The sequence below is a fragment of the Microtus oregoni genome, unplaced genomic scaffold (assembly GCF_018167655.1).
Source record: "Microtus oregoni isolate MIOR12 unplaced genomic scaffold, Mior012 000028F_ref0000031, whole genome shotgun sequence".
Lineage (NCBI taxonomy): Eukaryota > Metazoa > Chordata > Mammalia > Rodentia > Cricetidae > Microtus > Microtus oregoni.
In genome coordinates this window covers 15,151,447-15,165,818 of record NW_024543087.1, presented here as the reverse complement: position 1 = coordinate 15,165,818, position 14,372 = coordinate 15,151,447, and the positions used below count along the sequence as shown (strand labels likewise).

At 52.8% G+C, this 14,372-nt stretch overlaps 1 protein-coding gene across 8 annotated transcripts; it reads left to right on the top strand.

Moving 5' to 3' along the window:
* Window positions 1-185: 185 nt before the first annotated feature.
* Usp19 (ubiquitin specific peptidase 19) lies at window positions 186-12,494 on the top strand. 8 transcript variants are annotated; one of them, XM_041676928.1, is made up of 27 exons: window positions 186-340; window positions 1,678-1,937; window positions 2,165-2,197; window positions 2,504-2,632; window positions 2,720-2,853; window positions 2,934-3,236; window positions 3,364-3,580; window positions 3,707-3,863; window positions 4,340-4,411; window positions 4,527-4,642; window positions 4,747-4,961; window positions 5,271-5,466; window positions 5,546-5,679; window positions 5,794-5,952; window positions 6,034-6,144; window positions 6,639-6,749; window positions 6,836-6,937; window positions 8,089-8,229; window positions 8,322-8,440; window positions 8,642-8,779; window positions 8,875-9,188; window positions 9,291-9,401; window positions 9,490-9,706; window positions 9,783-9,935; window positions 10,031-10,191; window positions 10,272-10,450; window positions 12,021-12,494. In XM_041676928.1, the coding sequence occupies exons 2-27, from the start codon at window positions 1,814-1,816 to the stop codon at window positions 12,135-12,137; spliced, it is 3,963 nt and encodes a 1,320-aa protein (XP_041532862.1). In that variant the 5' UTR covers window positions 186-340; window positions 1,678-1,813; the 3' UTR covers window positions 12,138-12,494. The 8 variants fall into 8 exon arrangements, with proteins under 8 accessions (XP_041532862.1, XP_041532860.1, XP_041532861.1 ...); XM_041676926.1 differs by having other exon boundaries at window positions 4,741-4,961; XM_041676927.1 differs by having other exon boundaries at window positions 2,931-3,236.
* The last annotated feature ends 1,878 nt before the right edge of the window (window positions 12,495-14,372 follow it).

Here is a 14,372-nt window from a genome sequence, read left to right as displayed (position 1 = left end):
TCGGGCCTTTGATGGGAGGGGTGGAGGACCGCTATACATTGTCATCAGTAGGACTCTAAGTGAAGGCCAAAGCACCGGAACCCCTCTTCTTTCTTTCCGGCCCTCCCCAGAGCTGCCCTTCATTTCGGTCCCCACTCTTGCCGGAAGTGCGTCACCAGCTTCCCGCTCCGCCTCCCATAGCCGTCTCTAGAAGTCGAAACAAAACAAGCGGCTGAAGCGGCGGCGGCGGAGCCGGGACGGGGGAGGGGCGCGCCGGAACCGGAACCGACCCGACGCCGGAACCGGAATCGAGAGCGGGTTGCCAGGGCCCGAAGAGGGCTGGTGGCGGCGGTCTCGCTCGGTGAGTGCTGCGGGCCGCAAGTCGCCGGTTTGGCCCCAGCGGGAAGGCCGCGGCGTTGGCCTGTGGCGGCCTGTTCAAGGTCACGGGCCGTGCCCGCCCCGACAGCTCGAGCCCCGCGCTGTGCGGGGCCCACCGATGCCGACTGAGCCGTTATGCTACACCCGTGGCCGGCCTCTCTGTTTTTAAGAGGACTAGAGCGAGGGTGGCTTCCTGGAGGAGGTGGTGGCAGGCCTGGGATTCGGAGGTTGGAGTCGGGTAGCAGCCTAGATGGGGCGTTGGTCTGTGGTCAGTAACTCTGCGCAGCCTTTCCTACCAGCTGGGATCTTTGGATAGTCTCTCTCCCGCCTCGACGCCCTCCGAGCACGGGGAAGGAACTCTACCTGTGAATAGGGCCTAGGTGTAAGGAGGAAACGGCGAGTGTTCTGTCCTCAGGCCTGGACAGGCTGTCACTCAAGATTCAGCTCAGCTCTCTGACCGTACAAGGGTATTTTTATCATCCCATCTTCCCCGAGGGAGCATAGATGCATCTCTTCTGGCTGAGCAAGCCGGGCTTGAGGATGCTAGGGGTCCTAGGTCTGCAGTCCATCTCTCCACTCTCGCTTCAGTCTCTGGTTTTGAGAACTTCATTTTGGATGTAGAAATCCAGAATCCACACACAGGTGGGAAACTGATTAGGCCTCTGTGGATCAAAGCTGATGAGTGAAGGAACCTGGAAATAGGGCAGTGTCTGTTTCAGTGTCATGCTGGATGCCCACCATCGTGTCTCAACACTTGAGTCCACTCCTCTTTCGGTGGAGACAATAAGCCCCTGTAGTTTCAGGAGGAGGAGCAGGGAGCCGAGCAGGACCGTTTTAGGGCTGTGGCAGCATCTGGGGTGGGTCCATTTTCGGCTATAGGGCCTGGCCTTTCTACAACTACTTGATGGTCTCCGCCTCTCCTGCCTTCCTCCTTCACCTTCTGTTTGCCTGGTGGTGACTAAGCAGCCAGTGAGAGTGAAGGAGGGAGCACGCGCTCTTCTCAGAGTGCTGGTCTTGTTGGTTGGAGCCATGGCTCCTGTCCAGAGGGTGAGCCTGGTCCCAGGCCATGACTGCCTTGACCTCGCTCTTCCTTAGTGCACTGTCCAGCATTGTGGATCTTTTGGAGACAGTCAGGAGGTGTGGCCTGAAGCAGTTGCTGCTACATGAATTATTTATTTCCTCATAGGGTAGCTTCAGAGTATACAAGGCTGCCTCAGATGGTGACAAGATACTGCCATTTAGGGTCCTGAATTGCGGAGTCCTGGTCGTAGGCAGGGAGCAAATTGACTTTGGCAGTGAATCGTGGTCTATTTTCATTAGGCTGTTGGTTCCTTGCTGAAGGATTTGGCTACAAAGAGTTGCCAAGATAGCTGGGCCGGGAAGAAAGCGCCGCAGCCCTGACCCAGACGCTGTTGCCGACCCTGGGGCACTCTGGCTGGCTACCAAGCGGCTCAAGATGTCTGGTGGGGCCAGTGCTACAGGCCCAAGGAGAGGGCCCCCAGGATTGGAGGAGGCCACTAGTAAGAAGAAACAGAAGGATCTTGCAAACCAGGAGAGCAAAGATGGAGATCCTAGGAGAGGTAGGTGTGGCATTTCCAGATTCTCGTGGCTACTTCTTCCCTTGTCTCTGGACATGCAATTTAGGGGTCTGTTCCTCCCTCCTTTATCATGGCTTGATGCTGAGAAAAAGACCCATTGCAAGTTGGATGAAGCCTCAGCCTTAAACCTGAGGAGTTTGGCTAAGATCCAGTCGGTGGGGTCTTGGATCTGGCTCCTCATTATTGTCTGTTTTTTCTTTTGTTGCCAGTGTCTACTCCTCGAAAGGAGCAGACCAAAGAGGGTGAGTAATGAATGGGGCTTTTCAGCGCGATTTGAGGGGAAGGAGAATTTAGCTCCCATCCGAACAGTAGGTTTGACTTTTTTTTTCGTTTTTTGAGACAGGGTTTCTCTGTGGCTTTGGAGCCTGTCCTGTAACTAGATCTTGTAGACCAGGCTGGCCTCAAACTCACAGAGATCCGCCTGTCTCTGCCTCCCGAGTGCTGGGATTAAAGGCGTGCGCCACCACCGCCTGGCTTGGTTTGGCTTTTTAACCTGTGTGTTGCCGTTAGCAGTGACCCCTCTGAACCCTTTGCCATTCTCCATATAGAATTGTTGCTTGATTGGAGACAAAGTGCGGATGAAGTGATTGTCAAGCTGCGAGTGGGAGCGGGTCCTCTGCGTCTGGAGGAAGTAGATGCTGCTTTCACAGACACAGACTGTGTGGTACGGCTTCCAGGTATGTTCCTCTGCCCTGCGTACAATGTTTCCTTTTGCATTCTCTAGTATCCCCCACCTCAGGTCACTGTTGCTACTCTCTTTCCAGATGGTCGGCAATGGGGTGGTGTCTTCTTTGCGGAAATACAAAGTTCTTGCACCAAAGTGCAGGCTCGGAAGGGGGGTCTTCTACAATTGGCACTACCCAAGAAGGTGCCTCTGCTCACCTGGCCCTCTCTCCTGGTAAGTTCCAATTGAGTGTATGGGCCTTGGGGATGCCTAGTGTATTCAACACTGTCTAACTGTTGTATCTTTGGCAGAAGAAACCTTTAGGGACTCAAGAGCTGGTGCCAGGGTTGCGGTGTCAGGAGAATGGACAAGAGCTGCCTCCCATTGCCCTGGAGCCAGGCTCTGAGCCCCGCAGAGTTAAACAGGAAGCCCGAAACCAGAAACGGGCCCAGGGCCGTGGTGAGGTAGGCTCAGGAACTGGCTCTGGGGCACAGGCAGGGCCCAGCGCCAAGAGGGCTGTACATCTCCGCAGAGGGCCAGAAGGGGAAGGGTCCAGGGATGGCCCTGGTCCCCAAGGTGATGCTCCACCCTTTCTGTCTTCTGACCCAGCCACTCAGGTGAGAGTTAGGTGCCTATTTGGGGACTGGGGAAGGAATGTGGACTAGAGTGGGTGCCACCTGCCAGACCCAGGGCTAAATCTTGCCCCTTTTTTCTTTTTCTTTGTGCGTGCGCACGTGTGATTAGGTTGAGGTTGAGGAGCAGCTCCATGTACCACCACTGAACCCTCAAACCAGTCCCCTGGGCTCAGAGAAGAATTTAGGCCTCTTGACAAGAGAGAAGACACTGTCCCCCAGGAATGACCCAGTCTCCCCAGTCATGGTCCGGAGCAGAGACCCTGAGAAGGATGACCATGTCAAAGAGGAGATGGCAGTAGGAGCAGATTCTGCAGCTTTGGTGGATGGTAAAATCGGGATTGGCCAGACAGACCCCAGGTTGGGTTGCGAGGTTGATGGTGGGTAGGGAGGAGTGTAGTAATAGGCTGGAATTTGTCTTGGATTGGTGACCCTGAGTCATGGTCTCAATATAGACCCAGAGTCCATGGTGAACCTGGCATTTGTCAAGAACGACTCGTATGAAAAGGGGCCGGACTCAGTGGTGGTGCACGTGTATGTGAAGGAGATCTGCAGGGACACTTCGCGAGTGCTTTTCCGAGAGCAGGACTTCACACTCATCTTCCAGACCAGGTGTGTGACTGGGGCTGGGACAGTGGTCTTAGGTGGGGATATGTTTCAAGCTTTTTTTTTGTTGTTGTTGTTGTTGTTATTTGTTTGATTGGTTGGTTGGTTTTTAGAGACAGGGTTTCTCTGTAGCTTTTGGAGCCTGTCTTGGAACTAGCTCTTATAGACCAGGCTGGTCTCGAACTCACAGAGATCCACCTGCCTCTGCCTCCCAAGTGCTGGGATTAAAGGCTTGTGCTGCCACCGCCTGGCTGGTTTTTTTTGTTGTTGGTGGTGGTGGTGTTTGTTTTTGTTTTTGAGACAGGGTTTCTCTAACTTTGGAGCCTGCCCTGGAATTAACTCTTATTGACTGGGCTGGCCTCGAACTGACGGAGATCCGCCTCTCTCTGCCTCCCAAGTGCTAGAATTAAAGGTGTGTGACACCCCCCCCTGACCTCAAGTGTTTTCTTTTGTCCTTTCCCTTCCCTGCTCTGCCTCTGCAGGGATGGAAATTTCCTGAGGTTGCATCCAGGCTGTGGGCCCCACACCATCTTCCGCTGGCAGGTGAAGCTCAGGTTGGTGGTGCCCAGCCCCACTGCTGCTACTGTCACTTGGGTTTCCATTTCTCTGGCTTGTTTAGCTTGGCACCTGCTTCGTCTCAAGTCTCTTAACTCAGCTTTTCCCTGACAGGAACCTGATTGAGCCAGAGCAGTGTACATTCTGTTTCACGGCCTCTCGCATTGATATCTGCCTCCGGAAGCGGCAGAGTCAGCGCTGGGGGGGACTGGAGGCCCCGGCTACACGAGGTCTGCACACGAGCTCCCTTCATTGCCCCCACCCTGCCAATCAGGACCCCCGTCACACATGCTGCTAACCACCAGCCCTCTCATTCCCCCTTTTTAAGGTGCAGTGGGTGGTGCAAAGGTTGCCGTGCCGACAGGTCCAACCCCTTTGGATTCAACCCCTCCAGGAGGTGCCCCCCACTCCCTCACAGGCCAGGAGGAAGCCAGGGCGGTGGAGAAGGAAAAACCCAAGGCTCGATCTGAGAACACGGGGCTAGATGGGGTGGTGGCCCGAACCCCCTTGGAGCACGTAGCTCCAAAGCCAGAACCACACTTAGCCTCGGTGAGAATCTTAGGCTGGGAAGGGCCAAGAGTCAGGCTGGAAGATGGGTGTTAGTGGGGTACACCTTTAATCCTATCACTCAGGAGGCAGAGGCAAGAGGATCTCTGGGAGTTTGAGGCCAGCCTGGTCTACAAAGCGAGTTCAGGACAGCCAGTGCTATCATGTAGAGAACCCCTGTCTCAAAGAAAGGAAGGAAGGAAAGGGAAGGGAAGGAAGGAGAGGAAGGAAAGGAAGGAAGAAAGGAACTAATAAAAATAATGAGGCCGGGGGTATTAGGGCTGCTCTGTCATGTTTCCTTTGCTCCCACAGCCCAAACCCACATGTATGGTGCCTCCAATGCCTCACAGTCCGGTGAGTGGAGATAGTGTGGAGGAGGAGGAAGAGGAAGAGAAGAAGGTGTGTCCGCCAGGATTTACTGGCCTTGTCAATTTAGGGAACACCTGCTTCATGAATAGCGTCATTCAGTCTCTGTCCAATACTCGGGAACTACGTGACTTCTTCCACGGTGAGGTCTTTGCCCAGGAGCCTGGGGCACAGGCAGAAGGGGAACCTTTGTCTCTCACACCTTTGCTTGACTGTTCTAGATCGATCCTTTGAAGCTGAAATTAACTACAATAACCCACTGGGGACTGGTGGGCGGCTGGCCATTGGCTTTGCTGTGCTGCTCCGGGCCCTATGGAAGGGCACTCATCAAGCCTTTCAGCCCTCCAAGCTAAAGGTGATTTGTGATTATTCTCAGTCTTGTTTAGAGAGGATTCGGGGGGCTAGCTAGTGAGGGGCCTGGTGAATGGGTATTAAGATTTCTCATTAACACTTTGACCTCCCCATTCAGGCCATTGTGGCAAGCAAGGCCAGCCAGTTCACAGGCTATGCACAGCATGACGCCCAAGAGTTCATGGCTTTCTTGTTGGATGGGCTGCATGAGGACCTGAATCGGATCCAAAACAAGCCCTACACAGAGACTGTGGACTCAGATGGGCGTCCTGACGAGGTCAGTCAAAGTGGGGTTGTAGGGTGGGGTTTGGGTGGCGCAGCTCTTAGGTCTCCTCAGTTCTCACCATTTTTTTCTCAGGTGGTGGCTGAGGAAGCATGGCAGCGGCACAAGATGAGGAACGACTCATTCATTGTGGACCTGTTTCAGGGCCAGTACAAGTCGAAGCTCGTATGCCCTGTGTGTGCCAAGGTGCGGTAGACTCCCCTAGAGAGAGGCACCCTAGTTAGTTAGGCTGGTTTGATCAGATTGAGTTGTGCATTTTCAGGGAGTACTGGGCAACATTTGGGGAAGGAAGGTGGCAGAGGGGCCTAAGGTTCTGTGTGGTCCTGAGGAATCAGCAGGGTAGGCTTCCTGGCTGAAGTTGGGGCAGGGGGGAGATGTGGATGGATAGGTGTGGTGTTGCAAAGATAAGTAAGGTGTGCCGAAGTTGTGGGTCAGGTTGGAAAGGTATGTGGGATACAGGTGAAGGGAAGCTTGGGTTGGCTAAGCTGCCAGAAAAGGAATCGTGCCTGAGGAGGGGTGTTGGTGGGCCCCCTTGCTCAGCCTAGTGCTCTCTCTGACTGGGAGTTTGCTGACTGGCTGAGAGAACCCTGAGGACCATCAGAGAGCCTGCATCAGGCTCTCCAGGAATAATGAGCATCTCGATCCCTTGTGACACCCTAGTGTCACCTTTGCGTCCACAGGTCTCCATCACTTTTGACCCGTTCCTTTATCTGCCGGTGCCCTTACCACAAAAGCAAAAGGTTCTCCCCATCTTTTATTTTGCTCGGGAACCCCACAGCAAACCCATCAAGGTGAGTAATGAGCCTCTTCCCTCTGGGCCATCCTAGAAAAACGTGACTCTCCTTCACCCCCACTAACTTTACCTTTGTTGCCAAAGTTTCTGGTGAGTGTTAGCAAGGAGAACTCCAGCGCAAGTGAAGTTTTGGATTCCCTCTCTCAGAGTGTCCATGTGAAGCCTGAGAACCTGCGCCTGGCTGAGGTATATCTCTTTACTAAGTTTCTGCATGTGTGGCTATCTAAGTTTTTTTTTTTTAAGTATTTTATGAGTGTTTTGCCTACTTGTATTCATGTATGTGTGTGTACTATGTTGTGTGACTGGTGCTCATAGAAGCCAGGCGATACGGTGTTGAACCTCCTGGAACTGGAATTACCAACAGTTGTGAGCTGCCATGTATGTGCTAGGAATAGACCCCCCACTCCCCATCCCACCAAGATCTTATAGAGCAGCCAGTGCTCTTAACTACTGAGCTATTCCTCCAGCCCCATATATGTATTGAAAGACAGACAGACATGTACCATTAATGGTATCTAAAGATGTGTATATGAATGTAAATACTTCTGCAGAAACTTAGGTTGTAGGTGTTTATTGAGGATCCTGAGTTCTCAACCAGCATTAGTTTATTCCCCTCTGAGGTGCCTCTTCCCAGGGATAAGGAGCTTTGGCAGAGCTTGAGCTTGGGCAGGATTATCAGGCCATTTTCTCCATTATTTTTTTCATTTTTGGTTTTTTGAAAAGGTTTCCATTTGTATAGCATTGGCTGTCCTGGAACTTTGTAGTTCCAGACTGGCCTTGAACTCACCCGAGATTCACCTGCTTCTGTTTCCTAAATGCTGGGATAAAAGGTGCGTGCCACCACTGCCTGACTTTTGTTTTTGTTTTCCGAGACAGGGTTTCTCCGTGTAGCTTTGGTGCCTGTCTTGTATGCCAGGCTGATCTTGATCTCACAAAGATCCACCTGTCTTCCTCCTGAGAGCTGGGATTAAAGGCCTGTGCCACCACCGCCCTTTTAACCCAGCAGCTCCCATTTTTTCTTGGAGTATGAGTGTGGAAGAGGCTATTTGAATGTGGACCTTCCCTAATAACACCTCATAGTCTTATCAGGGACTTGCTAGTTCTCGTAGGGGTAGAGGCCCTCAGTATGGTCCATGTAGTTGACTCTTGCCCATGTTTTGTCTCTCAGGTACTCCAATGTACTCTCTGCCACTGGGCGGGTATATTCCTCTTTAAGACCACAGGTCCTTTTCTTCCCTGTCCCAGTAGATTTCAGTGCATGACCAAGCCCTTCATGGTGCTGTGAAGCAGACCTAGAGAAAGGGCTTATCACCTGGCATCTGTGCGTTTATCTCTAGGTAATCAAGAATCGTTTCCACCGTGTTTTCTTGCCCTCCCACTCACTGGACTCTGTGTCCCCAACTGACGTGCTCCTCTGCTTTGAGCTGCTGTCCTCAGAGTTGGCTAAGGAGCGGGTAGTGGTGCTAGAGGTGCAGCAGGTAAGTGGGGGCCAACCTGGTGCCACGGGGCCCCGGTGGGTGCTGGTCACTCCTGCCTTTAATGCTTTACTGAGCCAGATGACTCACCCTAGCGCCCCCAGGTACCCAGCATCCCTATCTCCAAGTGTGCAGCCTGCCAGCGGAAGCAGCAATCAGAGGACGAAAAACTGAAGCGTTGTACCCGTTGCTACCGTGTGGGCTACTGCAACCAGTGAGGAACCCTATGGCCTCGCCCCTCCCATTTTCTCCACCTGACACTTGCCATCCTGTCCTCTCCACACAGCAGCACATATTTTAAGCCCTCCCCCATTTGTCCATTTTATCAGGCACTGGGGGACAGGGCTGGCATACCTAGTCCCCAGGGCTTCAGACTTAGGTGTAAGGCCCTAGTCTTACCACTCCTTCCTTCCAGGTTCTGCCAGAAAACCCATTGGCCTGACCACAAAGGCCTCTGCCGCCCCGAGAACATTGGCTACCCCTTCCTGGTCAGTGTACCTGCCTCACGCCTCACTTATGCCCGTCTTGCTCAGCTACTAGAAGGTTATGCCCGGTAAGAGCTCAGAGGACTAGTGTGGGCAGGGAGCAGAGGTGCTCAGGTGTCAGACAACAGGTCAGAATTCTTATTGCCTTGTTGTCTGCTTGTAGATACTCCGTGAGTGTGTTCCAACCACCCTTCCAGCCTGGCCGAATGGCCTTGGAATCACAGAGCCCTGGATGTACCACATTACTTTCAGCTAGCTCTCTGGAGGCTGGAGATAGTGAGAGAGAGCCGATCCAGCCTTCTGAGCTCCAGTTGGTGACTCCCGTGGCTGAGGGGGATACAGGGGCTCCCCGTGTGTGGGCACCCTCTGATCGGTGTCCTGTAGCTAGCACCAGTGGAATTTCTTCTGAGATGCTGGCCAGTGGGCCTATTGAAGGTTGTTCATTACTTGCTGGTGAGAGGGTGTCCCGGCCTGAAGGTAAGCTCTGTTGAAATGCTTTGGGTGTTGCAGGAAAACATTGGGGAAGGTTGTTTAGACCGTAGTGGACAGATAAGCACTGATTGTCCTGCTTCGTCTTAGCTGCTGTGCCTGGGTACCAACACTCAAGTGAAGCCATGAATACCCACACACCCCAGTTTTTCATCTATAAAATTGATGCATCAAACCGAGAGCAGCGGCTTGAGGACAAAGGTGTCTGATGCTGTGGGTGGAAGTTGTGGGGTAGCTTGGGCTGGCTGCTCCGCATGGCTGGGTGACCACTGTCTCTGCTCATCTCCAGGGGAGACACCATTAGACCTAGGTGATGATTGCAGCCTGGCTCTTGTGTGGCGGAACAATGAACGCCTCCAGGAGTTTGTGTTAGTAGCCTCCAAGGAGCTGGAGTGTGCCGAAGATCCAGGCTCTGCTGGTGAGGCTGCTCGTGCTGGCCACTTCACCCTGGACCAGTGCCTCAACCTCTTTACTCGGCCTGAAGTGCTGGCACCTGAGGAAGCCTGGTGAGGATGAGGCAGCAAACTGGTGGCGGTGCAGGCTGGAGGGAAACTTGTGGTTCTGACTCTTCTGTCCCTGCAGGTACTGCCCACAGTGCAAACAACATCGCGAGGCCTCCAAACAGCTGCTGCTGTGGCGGCTGCCCAATGTGCTCATTGTGCAGCTGAAGCGCTTCTCCTTCCGTAGTTTCATTTGGCGTGACAAGATTAATGATTTGGTGGAGTTCCCTGTTCGGTGAGCACTGAGTGAACCCTGGTGCTGGTGACAGGACAGGGCTTGGGGCCCGGGGGCATGCTAATTGCCTCACCCTTCTCTGACTGGGACTGCAGGAACCTGGACTTGAGCAAGTTCTGTATTGGCCAGAAAGAGGAGCAGTTGCCTAGCTACGACCTGTATGCTGTCATCAACCATTATGGAGGCATGATTGGTGGCCACTACACTGCCTGTGCACGCCTACCCAACGATCGCAGTAGCCAGCGCAGTGACGTGGGTGAGGGCACACACAACCAGCAGGCTAGGTGGTGGGGTGGTGGTACAGACCGTGTTCATATTCTTCCCACCCTGCTATAGGCTGGCGCTTGTTTGATGACAGCACAGTGTCAACTGTAGACGAGAGCCAGGTCGTGACACGTTATGCCTATGTCCTCTTCTACCGTCGGCGGAACTCTCCTGTGGAGAGACCCCCCAGGGCAGGTCACTCTGAACACCACCCAGACCTAGGCCCTGCAGCCGAAGCTGCTGCCAGCCAGGTGAGGCATGGGGGCAGCTTGACAGTCTAGTTGGTGGACAGGGCTGGGAATATAGCTCTCTTTCCTCTACAAGCCTGCAGAATTCAGAGATGGGGTTCCTTGACATTCGGGCCTCACCCAGGGGTATTCTAGAAGACACCTTAGGAACACAGTCAAAGGTATACATAAATAAACATGTTGCCACTGGTGCGCACAAAATCCACGTCCGAGAACTGCCCTGAACCTCAGCAGACGTGCTACTATAAGCAGACTAACCCTCACTTCTCCCAGCTCTCCTCCACATGCCACCCTACAGACCCTCATTGGTGATTACCCTTGTGTTTTGGCGTACACTCAAGATATCCCTGTCGGAGATGGCTGTCACTGCCAGTGTGGTCACACTTTCTGTGGGAGCAACTCTCCCTACTGAACCTTCGTGCTCTTGGGTCTCGGTTGCTGACAGGGTTCCAGGGGTTCGTGAGCACAGTCACCCTGCTCTCTCTACCATCAGCCTGCCTTGTACTTCGTTCCCTGTACTCCCTTGAGACTTTGCTGTCAGGCTCACAGACACAACACAGTGGTCAGGATCTGGGCATGGGTAATCCTGAGGAAATTGCCATGAGGTTGGCTGCTTAGCCTCTGTGAGCTGGTCCCTTCTTTGGGAAGCCTGGATTAAAATCTGACCAGGTAACTCTACTCCCTTGCCTGTGAAAAGTTAAACGTGGATTAAAAGCTGCCTAGAGGAAGTCAAAGGCTGTTAGAATTTTCATATCCTGTTGTTCTCAGTTTAGAAACCTCCATGCTGGCTACCTACCTACCTCCCTGCTGCTTGATCTGGAATGTGGGGGCTAGGCCTGGTCACCTTGATGTGACTGTCTTGGCTAGGGGTCTCAGGAAAACTGGGGCCTCCCGTCCTCTGGGTGCTGATGGCCCTTTCCACATACCATAGGCTTCCCGGATTTGGCAGGAGCTCGAGGCCGAGGAGGAGATGGTGCCCGAGGGGCCTGGGCCTCTGGGTCCTTGGGGGCCTCAAGACTGGGTGGGGCCCCCACCACGTGGCCCTACCACACCAGACGAGGGCTGCCTCCGATACTTTGTCCTGGGTACCGTGGCGGCTTTGGTGGCCCTTGTGCTCAACGTATTCTATCCTCTGGTATCTCAGAGTCGCTGGAGATGAGCTCACCTGCAGGCACCTCCTGTGAGCTGGCCTACCTGCCTGCTCACCAGGCCATGCCTACCTTTGTGGTGGGGAACAACTCTAGGCTCTGGGCCTCAGTGTATGTATCTGGTGGGAGACTTGTGGGAACTGCAGCCTCTTCAGGGGCAAAGTATCCTAGGGTATGTGTCCATCCAGTTGTCTGTTCCTCTGACCCTTGTCCTAGGGCTTGGCCCTGCTGGAACTATTTCCTGTATTTAAAGTGTTAATAAAGTGAGCATTCAGGCCCGATCTCGTCTCTCTGTCTAAACGCCGCTGCTGTCTGCGCCTGCCTAGGGGCCCTCCCTTGGGTGCCGGGGCTCTGAGCCAGCACCCCCGGGATGCCAGGCAGTATGCTGGGCAACCCCCAACCCCTGTCCTCGTATTCTGTTGCAGGGACTAGGCCCTGGCCAGGCCCCCGAGGTGGCCCCCACGCGGACAGCCCCTGAACGCTTCGCCCCCCCTGTGGACCGCCCAGCCCCCACGTACAGCAACATGGAGGAGGTCGATTAGCAGGTCCCTGGCTGATGGAGGGACTGGGTTTGGGGGATCCCCTTCAGAAGGCCATCTCTTTTCCACTTTTCCTTCTGTCACTCAGAGGACACTGGTTCCACCAATGGGAAGCTGGGGGGGCATGATCTGGGGGTGGGAACCTCACAAATTGTGACCTCGTCAATTGGTCCCCAGATTAGCGGGCCTTGGCTTTTTCAGCTGCCTTCAGTGCTGCGTGTTTCTCAGTTGTACCTTTGATTCTTTCTGACCTGCATTATAAACATTATAATTTTATTCTAAAAATTGTAATTTTTTTGCATTTTGGAAGTGATTGCTGCTGTTTAAATATATTTTAAAAATAAATAATGAATAAGCAGACTTAGTGACTGGTCCACAACATGTGGCTACCTCCCCTCCCTTCTGCAGTAGCTGGTAATGTGTGTGTTTGTATTAAATATCTCTGAGGGGAGATGAGGTCACAACTCATTTTCTCTGGGTCATTGTAGAACTTGGTTGTATGACAAACTGCCTGCCAAAAGCAACTTCAGGAAGAAAGGGTTTACTTAGGCTCATAGTTTGAGGGTCCAGTCATCATGGCAGAAAAGGCATGATGCAATTGGTTCAACGCCTCTGAAGTGAGGAAGCAGGGAGTGATGGCAGCTCAGCTTACTTTCTTCCTATTTATTCAGACCCTAGCCTAGGGGATGAATGGTGCTGCCCACGTAATTGGGTAGGTCTCCTAGGCGATTCTAGATTGTGTCCAGTTCGTGTTATTAACCATCAGTCATGAAGCACCACCACCACCACGCCACCACCACCACCACCCATGGTATCAGCTCCCTGGAGGCTGCCTGCTACCCAGCAACCCATTGGTTCTGCCTCCCATGTTGAGGTGGCTGTAATTGGCATTGAGATTTTAGGGCATCCAAAAAGAGTAGTACCCATGAAACTGTAACATGGGTTAAAGGTGCAAACCCTGTCTGGCAGTGGTGACGCACACCTTTAATCCTAGCAGTTAGGAGGCAGAGGCAGGCGGAAATCGAGTTTGAGGCCAGCCTGGTCTACAGATCGAGTTCCAGGACAGACAGGGCTGTTACACAGAGAAACCCTGTCTTGAAAAACAATAAAAGTGCAAACCCTGGAGCAGCCTGGGGTTAACAAACAGCACGTTGGAGACTGCAGGGAAGGAGAGCCCCTGAGGGAGCTGCCCCTCCTTTCTTCTCAAGCCTACGAAGTTTAAAAACACCTGTATCCCTTGAGAGAAAAGATGAAGCCCCTGCTCTGAAAAGAGGATAAACAGAGGACCAGAGAGACGAGCTCACTAAACTTCCTACTCTAGAGGGGCTCTGGGTTCTCAGACCATGGCTTCTGGCAATTGCCCAAGGTTACTCTCCCATAGGTCATACCTAGCTTCAGGGTCTCTGCACCCTTGTACACTTTCTTCCAGTACCAGGAATTTGTGTAGTCAAGTGCTCACTGAACTAAGTTCCAACTCCTGTACAAACACGAGAAACCTTGCTTCTGTCTGGATCATACTGTCCCTCTGCAACCTCCAATTACTTGAGTAGAATGGGCCTCTTTAGAGGATGGTGGGAAGCAAAGGTGGGAAGTGGATATTTAAGAGCAGGGCTGGAGAGATGGCTCAGTGGTTAAGTGCTTGCTTTCCAGACTTTCTGAGGAACTGAGTTTGATTCCCAACACCCACATGTTACGCAGCTCACAACTGCCTAAAACTCCAGCTTCAGTTTTTCAGTCTGACCCTTTCTGTCCTCTTTGGGCACATGCATTCCCACGACCCACACCCAACCCCTCATGCAATTAACACCTAGAGAAGCCAGAAGTAGAAAGACAAAAGACAAAATGGAGCCAGCAGCATCTTGAAACCCACAATCCAATTACATGAAGTTCAGTATGCAGATCTAACTAGTCCTCCCTAGTCCTCCCTTCAGAGTTGGGAATTAGGGGCAGCAGCTATTGGAGAATCCTAACCACATGATTATGATTGGCTTTATCCAGTGGGGACCATGTATAAAAGGCCATGTGGTGGTTTGGCTTTGTAGAGCTGACTGGATGAGCGGCCTTTTAGAAATGGAAATGCTAACCTGGGTGTTGGTGCTGTCAGCTAGGATGGGCTGAATAACAGGATTGTGTTGAGTCTTTAGTCTGTGCAGCACTTACTTTGAGCTCACGACACTGCCATTCTGTGGCCTGTATACTCTTAGTTTATGCCACTAGACTTGTTTATGTACCTCGCTG

Coding starts and splice junctions, on each gene's coding strand:
- Usp19 (XM_041676920.1), top strand. CDS start 1,814: ATGTCTGGTGGGGCCAGTGCTACAGGCCCAAGGAGAGGGCCCCCAGGA. Junction 5,467..5,545: donor ACTACGTGACTTCTTCCACG/GTGAGGTCTTTG, acceptor TGACTGTTCTAG/ATCGATCCTTTGAAGCTGAA. Junction 5,680..5,793: donor TTCAGCCCTCCAAGCTAAAG/GTGATTTGTGAT, acceptor CTCCCCATTCAG/GCCATTGTGGCAAGCAAGGC.